A 9,567-nucleotide genomic window follows, 5' to 3' on the forward strand; every position below is an offset into this window, starting at 1 on the left:
TGTCTCCCCACAAGACCCTGGGAGATTCATTTCCTTCTCCCCCGGGTCTCCACTGCTGTACTTCTCGTTTCCACGTCGTCTTCACTCCCGCCAGCTCTGTGTTCTGTAATAGATAATTACTGACAAGCAGGAAGCGCCAGGACCACCCCACTCCTCTCCACATTGGCACAGTGTCATCTGTGGCTGATTCCTACCTTCCTGTCGGGGGTCTTTTTCTCCCCGCAGCTGCCCTCCTCCTCCTGTCTCTTCCAGCCCACTGGTGTCCCCGTTATGTCCGTGTCCACTCCTCAGTGCACCAGTCGCCTCTCCTGCCTGCCCTTCGTCGAAGTCCTGCCCTCCCGCACACTGCCACAGTGCTTGTCCACCTCACACACACTGCCGTCCTTCACTCCCTCCTTCTGCGCCGCCGTCATTCGCTCCTTTTGGCCTGGTGTCACAAAGCTGCCTTATAAGGACAGCACTCTAAATTATGCCAGAATATTTGTAATTTCTGGCCCCTCATCTTATCAGAAGCACTGTGTATTTAGCTAGATAACTTTGTTTCCTCTAGAAGGTTGTGCCCAGTCTGTAGCAGTCACACATACAGAGTCAAGCACACGTCATCAGTGACTTCAGAGCTTTAGGTGTTTACATTTTTAAACTCTGCTAAATCTAAATACACTCACCTGCTTCCCCCATTAAACGTATTTTTAACTCACTTGCCAGAAGTTTTCATAGTTCGAAAGACAGTCATAAGCTCACCGTAATCTAGAATTTATGCTGCAATTAGGGAAGAAAAAAGAAGAAAGCAGTCTCTTCTCATTTAGAAAGCCTTTCTGGGCTGCGCCACGCTCCGCTTAAGGGAGGCTGCGTCTGAATCCACAGGTGGAAGCTCGTGGGTGTCCTCCTCGCTCCCTCCACATCCCCAATGTGTGTTTGCCTGTTTCCTTCAGAGAGAGAAACACAAGCTGAATCCTAACAGAAACCTGCAAATAAATGTGAGAAAAGTAAGAACAAGAAGAGAAGAGTGGGAGAGAAGGAAAATGGGCATTGAGTTTATGAGTGACGCAAAGAAACTGGAGCAGGCAGGGAGCACGAAAGAGGACAGAGTGGCCAGAGGGTTTGTCGTTTTGCTTTCTTGGGTTCCCAGCCCTGGTTTCTGTCCTGCTTTGGCCGTCAGGGGAGGACGTGCAACCCCTACTGACAGCGTGTCCTGTAGCCGTAACCCGGGCCGGGAGCACTACCTGTTACTAACGCCCATGGCGCTGTGCGGCTGCGGCTCTCCCGGGTTCCCACGCTCCCTCCAGGGGCCCGCTGCCGTCCGGGCACCGGCCTCTCGCTCAGCCCTGCGAACTAACACCAGGTTTCTGTTCCTTTCCAAGCCTCGCTCAACTGCGCATTCAGAGGAAGCAGGAAGGCCTTTCCATATTGCACCACATTCTCTCTTTGTTTTTTGGCTAAACAGGTTTCTTCTGTTTAGGAAAAACACAATTCACTGTGTTGCATTCTTGATTTCTTTTTCTGATCTTACTGTTAATGTTTATCCAGTTCACCTGCCATTTTATAATTTCTAATTATATACTGTCAGTTTCATTGCCACTGAAATCCTCTGTCTTAGATGCTGTTTTTAAATTAAATGGAATTTATCTTGTAGCCTTCTCTCTGAGAAAAAAGTGTGCTGAAATATTCTGAAAATGGGGCTCTGCGGTTTCCCGCCTGCCGATCTCTGCCTGACTCACTTCCAGGCTGTGACTCTGAATCCGTGTAACCCTGGGCTTGCTGCTAAAGTCCTAATTACGTTGTTGCTTGGAAGCTCGCACGGGGCTGGACTTAGTTGATAGTAGAAGAAATAAATGTGTGCTTTCTGTGCACTGGCAATGTTATTGTTCAAATATATGCTTATGCCTGTTAGGGGAAATCTTTTTAACTTACTTTAAATTTCTTCCACCCCTTTTTCTTGACCCTCAGGTCCCACGCATCGGATATTACAGATTACTCTTATCCGGCCACTCCCAACCATTCTCTGCACCCGCAGCCTGTGACGCCTTCTTACGCTGCCGGCGAGGCGCCACCGCACGGGCCCGCAAGCCAGGCCCCCGAGCATGAGTACCGACCGCCCTCTGCCTCGGCGAGGCACATGGCCCTGAACAGACCTCAGCAGCCGCCACCGCCACCCCCGCCACAGGCCACAGAGGGGTCGCAGGCCTCTGCACCCATGGCTCCAGCAGACTACGGGTAATTCAGAATGCCTTGTGCTCTGCTCGCTGCTTGGAATCTTGCTGTGTGCTGTGTAAGAATTTTAACCGAACAGTCATACTTTAGAGGCCAGAATGCAGCCAGGAATGACTGGATGGAGATACTATCAGTTATGACACATTCTATGTTAAAAAATATAGTGTCAACACTCCCCTTTTTTGTTACAGATAAATCTCAGGTTTGTGTCTATATTCACGTACACATCCCCTTTATACACATATTTGTGTATATTTGAATGGATCCTAAGCCAAGGTGTTGATAAAGGATGATATGCCAATTTTATGAACCTGTCCTACATCCTGAAGTTTCTTTACATATCCTAGGTGAGCCGCAGAGAAATATGACAGATGGAAACTAAAACACAGCACCCCAGGCGTCACTTCTTATGCTTGGCTGGACAATCTCCTTTCGTGGTCTCTTGGTGCCCTGACATTATTCTGGCACCAGTCTCTCTTGTTTTCTGTCATTGGAGTAGAATTCAAACACCTCCTGAAAAAGACCCTCATGTTCAAATGTTTCTTAATTTAAGCACCTGTCTGTGTTCTAGCAGGCTGTCTTTAGTGCCCTCATTTTTCGCTTTGACCCTGATCCTTAAAGAGTTAGTCTCCTCAAAGTCAGTGCCCAGGAAGGTTGAATACGTGTTTCCGTTAACAAGTGTATTCTTTAATCCAGAGTGTCATGCTTCACTTTCTAAACTTGTGTCCCTCAACTTTCAGCCATGTTCCCCCTGCCCACACAGTCCTGGGTTCTCTCTAAGTCGGGATTCTCAAGTGTGTTCTGAGGCTGTGACTAAGTGTCAGGCAAAGACGGACAGGGTCTCTGGTCTAGTTGGTTTGGAAAACCCTTGGCTAAATAGAATACAGCAGATTTCTTGGTGTAGGACTTTTCAAAGCATTTGATGTTCTAATGGGCATTGTGGGTTTGGGGATTTCCATGGGATGGGATATAAAATACAGAAATTTCCGAATCTGATTGACCACAGAACCCTTTAAGACAGGTTTGTGAGTCACCCACTTCTGAGATGCCTGGTATAAAGGATGCCTTTTTGCTGCTTTTCTTAACCTCTGCCCTCAACTATTTTATTCTAGCATTCCGCAGAAGATGACTTTTTGAGTGGTTATCTTTTTGGCACATTTCAGTAGATGATCTTGAGTTCCATCATAGTGAGTAATGTAGACCTGTGGAAATAACTGGCCCTGTGTGGATATTTACATCCTGCCATGGTTTAAATTCAAATGACAGGATGTATTGTGTTTGGGGGGAGCCTTTCTGTGAGGCATATGCGAAGCTCAGGGGATGTGACCTCTGTTGCTGCTTTGGTGACTGTGTGTTTCGTCTCTTTTTCAGGATGCTCCCGGCGCAGATAATTGAGTATTACAGCCCCTCCGGACCGCCGCCCCCACCGCCGCCTCCCGTGATTCCCTCAGCACAGACTGCGTTCGTCAGTCCTCTCCAGATTCCCATGCAGCCCTCCTTCCCGGCGTCGGCTGGCTCCTCCTACACGGCTCCTCCCCACCCTCCCTCCTCGGGGCTCCTGGTCACAGCCCCGCCTCCTCCGGGCCCCCCACCGCCCCCACCAGGCCCCCCTGGTGCAGGCTCTTCTCTCTCTTCCTCCCCCATGCATGGCCCCCCAGTAGCTGAGGCAAAGCGACAGGACACTGCACAACCACCGATAAGTGACGCCCGGAGTGATCTGCTTGCTGCTATTCGAATGGGTAAGTGGAGCACCCACATGCACACGCGTCCTCAGAGAGATTCACTGTCTCCAACCAGCTACATCCTAGTCTTCTTCAAATATCTACTCTCTACACTCAGTCATCTTTTAGAATAAAATTACAGCAGGCTTGTTTGATTTTTTTTTTAAATAGTAAGTGTGTTTTACGTAATGATAAAGAATTGAGAATTCAAGGAAGCTTTACTTGACTAGCAATAGGTAATCAAAGTGATCATTAATTAGTTGGATCTTTTCTCTGCATTCTACTCTAAGGGTAAAAGTATAAGTGAAAGAAAATGAGCTCATATCAGTGATCTAGTTTTTAAAAAAAATCTAGGATATGTCCTCGACTTTTCATATTTTTAGCTCGATGCGCTCAGCCAGTAGTTTTTCAACCTTTATTCAGCAGCAAATCTCTTTTGTCAGATGAAAGTCCTGCACTGAACCCCAGAACATGAAACATCCAGAAGTAGAGCATCTCTGGTCAGGTCAGGGTGGGAGCCCGGCTGCTTACCCATGTGGGCCTGCCCCTCAGAGCCACATTGGACGTCTCTTCCACATCACTTATTCTTCACCCCAGGGCGTGGCTCTGGCGGTCAAGGGCCACCCTGAGGTTGTGGGAATACTCCAGGCGTTCCTCATGCAGGGGTGCTGCATGCCTCTCGGTCACAGTTGTGTGGGGATGACTCAGGGGAGCCTGGCTGCAGCAGCAGCGGCATCATTCACAGGACAGGACGGTACGGCCGCTGCCTTTGCTCGAGCAGCCTGAGTGAGGCACACACGCCTTCCTGCAGGTCCCAGGGCTCTCTGTGTGTCTAGAACATCTTTGACACACTTTGATTTTGTCAAGAAAAGAGTCCCAGAGTTATAACACCTGGTTGATAAGGAATTTGGGGTCATAGTACGACAGTAGTTCTGCTTTTTCACGCCTGTAAGCCCTGTCCAGTAAGAGCGACACGTAACCTGGATCTGATTGTGAGGAAACCTCTGACAAACCCAGATCAAGGGACATTCTACAGAAGAGTTGCCTGTGTTCTTCAATAACGTGAAGGTCATAAAATGCTAAGACTGGAGAGCTGCCCAGATTAAAGGACATTAATGAGGCGTGGCAATTGATGCCATGGGTGATCTCGCATTGGATCCCGAACCTGGTGGAATGCTTTTCACTTGCTATATTAGGTCTATTGGCAAAATTGAAATAAAATTTGTAGAATAGATGGTATTATTGAATCTATGCTATTAGATTGTATCTGTGCTAGTAGTCTGGTCTTGAACATTATTTTTTTTTAGGAATTATACATGAAGTATTTCAGGGGCAGAGGGACATTATATGCCACTTATTCTCAAATGGCCCAGCAAAAAGTATGTGCGTGTGTATAAATGAGAATGACAGAGAACGACTGCCAAAACAAATGTGATCAGGTGTTACCAGGTGGGGAATCTGGGTGTAGGGTATATATGGGAATGTTCCTCTACCAGTCTTACAGCTATTCTGTAAATCTAAAATTATTTCAAAAGTTAAACAATTAATACATTAAATCATCAGATATTTTGTTACTTATTAAGCAAGAGAGTAGACAATTGTATTTTATATTCATTTTCAACAATAAATGTTGAAACAGAGGTTTCTCTGTTACCTCGCCAGGTTAGTCAAGAGCTACTGGTGTAGAACACTGGTCCCCAAGCCTTTAGAGTACAGCGCTGTCCAGGAAAGTGTTCTGTAATGGTAGAAATGTTCCGTGTTCTATGGTCCAGGAGGGTAGCCAGTAGCCACAATAAACTTACCATCACATAGCCACCCATGGCTGGTGGCTGCCTTACTGGATAGTGCACCTCTGCCATTTCCACATGGTGTACACGTGCACAGAAATTCTACTTAATTTTTTTATATTTCAACACGTTACTTTGCTATAAACAACTTAGGACTTTGAGTGCACAGTCTTTTTTCTAGTCATGAAACTTCCATTTCCCAAGCTTTCCTCCTCTCAAATTTCCAAAACTTTTTATCCTTAGTGTCAGTAGAAAAAAAAAAGTCAAACAGACTTGCTAGTTTGTTTTAATTTGGAGCAGGCAGAGGGTCTTAACTCTCCACTGTGTGCCGTGTCTTCAGGAATTCAGCTGAAGAAGGTGCAGGAGCAGCGAGAGCAGGAGGCCCGGCGGGAGCCGGTCGGGAACGACGTGGCCACCATCCTGTCCCGGCGCATTGCCGTGGAGTACAGCGACTCCGACGACGACTCAGAGTTCGATGAGAACGACTGGTCCGACTGAGGCTGTGCGCAGGGGACAGCTCGGTGACGAGGCCGGTGGCCCACCAGGAGACCGTGTGTTGGAAGTGTATCGAAGATCTTAAGTGGTCTCAGCACTCACATAGTGATATTATAATCCTGTAGCTTAGCAACTTTTGTATTAATAATGTGATATTGCTTTTGCACATCCAAAACTTCTGGGTTTTTTCAGTATTTACTGTGTAATACTTAAGTGCCACTAAACATAGCAACTCGTGCTGCACATGAGGAAATGCGCTGTAACTACTGCGTTGTCCTGAAACAGCATTCTGCTTCCTTTTTCTTGGCCATGAAAGTGTTCAGTGCAGTTTGGGTTTACTCTCACTGATCATTATAATCTTGCAGACTTGCCCTGTGTTTGTGAAGCTGCCTGGTGTTAGGTCTTTGCAAGATTAACGACTGTGTGTCAGAGTGATGTCTTCCAATCAGTGAGTGATATTGTTTCAACTTTTGTTTTTTTAACGTGTTTCAGAAGAAGTTGGTTCTAGAGGGAGAGGTTTAACAAGTAAGGAGAATCAAATGTTTCTGCTTTCAGTGTTTTGCTTGGTATCCTCTGTGTGAATTTGGATGTTCTGTTGAAGAATTTCATTTTCTTTGCACGCTCTCATGAAGTGTGAAATTGGAAGGGTCATTTTCAGGCAGGATTCCCTGTGGGCGTTCACTTAGTCCCTGCTTCTTGATGATGTTTGTAAGAGGTTTCAGCAGCTCAATCAGAATGAAAATGAAGAACAGGGTTCTTTTTCCTCCAGAGGCCACTGGGGATGACACTCAAACATTTGACACCGCTTCGGCTTGGGGGCCCGCCAGCACAGACACGAGTGGTCAGGGGCTAAGGGCCGAGGTGGGCAGAGCTGCTGGGTGTCAGCCCGGGGAGCACAGGAGACCTGCCCATGTTATTTCCCGGAGCCCTGTCCCGGGTGCGGCCAGCTGGAGTTTTAGCTCCTCAGCGTGCTGCAGAGAGCGCTTCACGTGGTACCTCACTCCACTTGTGCTGAATTTTAAAAGCTTAGACTTAGATGAAAGTAGGTATTGACAGCTATTCGCATTTCCTGGTGCTGCGGCCAGATTAGGGATCAATCACCGAGTAGGGCCTTCGCTCTCTCCTAGAAGCACACGTTCTCTGTCCTCACTAATGTTGTCGTTGGCACATTACGTTTTCAGAAGTACCTCAGATTGGAGTAGACCTGTAGCCGTGGCAAGGCCGTCTCCTCTCACCGTTGCCCTTCCTGTCACTCTTCCCCACGGGAATATGAGAGTCCCATGGGGTTTGCTTTCCTGGCGACTGCGAACCATTGGGAAACCCGTGAATGAGAGCTTATATTTTGTAATTCCAGATGAAGGATAACTGCTTGTTTAGAGTAGATAAATGCCCCAGGCTTTCACCGTAGATATGATTTCACAAAGACACTAAGACACTTTACTAACTAGGGGATTCTTACCTGTGTACAGCATTTCAGACGCATTGCAGTTACTAGTGACTCTGTTGTAGCGAAGGCATCTTTAGCTAAAGACAGTTGTTTGTATTGATGGAGGAATGTAAACAGGATGTGACTCATGGGTTTTTGTTACTGAGTTCTCCTGAGGAAATCAGGCTGCCCCCCAAATCTTGTCTGCATGTCACTGAGTGCACACTTGGGGGTTTGTGGGTGGTCATCACATGAAGCCTGTCCGCTGGATTTTAGTCACATGGATTTTGAAACTCTAAAATGCCTAATGTCTGCGTCCTCTTTCCAAGCCCATGTTTCCACCAGGGCAGCTGAGTCTCCTCTGCCAGACGAGCATCTTGGGCACAGCCTCTTGAGTTTCTGTTTCTTGGAGCTAGTCACCAATTGGCTGTCACCATAATTTTATTGAATATAAGTAATAGTCATTAATGAACTTTTAAGTTTCTCTCTCTAATTTCTCTCCTTTTTCCCCCTCCATGTAGAGGCCTACTGTGTTGGCATTATTCTTGGGACTTTTACCATTATAGTCTTACTTTGTGTTTATTACAATGTTTTGTCTTTATTGTTATGTTGAATTAGGAGCTCCCTGTATAATTCTAGAACTTGTATTCGGTAATGCTTCTTTGTTTTCTATGTTCCTTCTCTTCTCAGGATGGAGAGAATGCATAAAGCTACCACCCATGTCAGGATTTCTTCTGTTTATATCTAGTACAGTAATATTAGTGGCACTTTATTCATAAATATTCATAAGCCTATTAATTATTAGTTGTCTTCCTGTAGCTTAATCAACCAGTTATTTTCAGCTTGATTTTCTGACTGTGAAAAAGCTGTTGCCCTGATGTGTTATATAGCCTTTAAAAGAATGGAAAAGGACTAAAATCCAGTTTAGATTATTTTTGCAGTATTTTTCTCAGCAAATTTGATTTATTCTAAAATTTAAGTCCAGGCTTTGTCTAATATGGTATTACATGAAAAGGAGAAAGTGAAGATTTTGAATTTTCAGTTTTCATTTTCAAAAAGGATTTACGAAAAAAATGGAAAAAAACATTTAAAAGTATATTTCATATCTATGAATTTTACATTTTAAAGTAGTTATATATAGTAAGGTTATTTTAAATTGTCCCCAGTTTTTTCTCCATATATATTTGAGTTTAATTTCCTGTAAGCTTTTTTCTCATGTCGTAGATTTAGGCAGAGGGGGTGAGAAAATCACTCAGTACCACACATTAGCTACACAGACTCGATGTGGTTGAGCAAAGGCACATGATTTTCTGTTGTTCACCCCAAACCATAAGATTTGGTGCACTTATGTTTCTCTTTAGTAAGTATACTATTAGAGAATTAACATTTTCAGTTCAGTAAATTTTAGAATATCAGAATCTTTTCTGAGCACCAAGTGGCTAGGTTGTAAAAGTTTTGTAATAATTTGCAACTGAAATACATGATACATTTAATCCATTAAAGACTAGTGGGAATGTATCAGCCAGAGTAGCAAGTAATTTTCGTTTTATAAATCAGAGTATCTGTCATCTTGGAGTATTACCAATGCTGTTGTAAATTGAATTTAAAGTGGTGTTAAAAAAACACTCCTGTTAAACAATTTTTATCTGTTTGTATATCTTACTATAGATTATGTACAAGTAACATCTAAATAAAGTTACACTTTTAACCCTAAAAGGTTTTGCTTATTTATAATAGTATTATATGTTTAACTCTTTTGGGGGAGGAAAAGTTAGAATTTGGGGAGGGTGGGCTTTTTAATTAAGGACATTTAATTTCGTTATTAGATTACAAAAGATACCACTCTGATTTCCATTTAAATTTCTGCATAATCTGTGTGTAGCCGAGAGTTCAGGTGGGATTCCGTGAGTGACTCAGAGAAGCCCCA

At 44.7% G+C, this 9,567-nt stretch overlaps 1 protein-coding gene across 25 annotated transcripts in view; it reads left to right on the forward strand.

Moving 5' to 3' along the window:
• Positions 1 to 9,356, forward strand: part of WASF3 (WASP family member 3) — a 122,049-nt gene extending 112,693 nt beyond the window's left edge. For 13 of the 25 annotated variants that reach the window (XM_070578692.1, XM_070578690.1, XM_070578691.1 and 10 more), the window contains 3 exons: positions 1,948 to 2,214; positions 3,583 to 3,950; positions 6,060 to 9,356. In XM_070578692.1, the coding sequence (XP_070434793.1) occupies positions 1,948 to 2,214; positions 3,583 to 3,950; positions 6,060 to 6,217 (793 nt within the window). In that variant the 3' untranslated portion in view covers positions 6,218 to 9,356. Of the gene's footprint in view, positions 1 to 932; positions 1,100 to 1,947; positions 2,215 to 3,582; positions 3,951 to 6,059 lie in introns of all 25 variants that reach the window. The other 12 variants (XM_070578705.1, XM_070578704.1, XM_070578706.1 and 9 more) reach the window with 1 other exon arrangement.
• The last annotated feature ends 211 nt before the right edge of the window (positions 9,357 to 9,567 follow it).

Source organism: Equus przewalskii, chromosome 16, assembly GCF_037783145.1.
Source record: "Equus przewalskii isolate Varuska chromosome 16, EquPr2, whole genome shotgun sequence".
Classification (NCBI taxonomy): domain Eukaryota; kingdom Metazoa; phylum Chordata; class Mammalia; order Perissodactyla; family Equidae; genus Equus; species Equus przewalskii.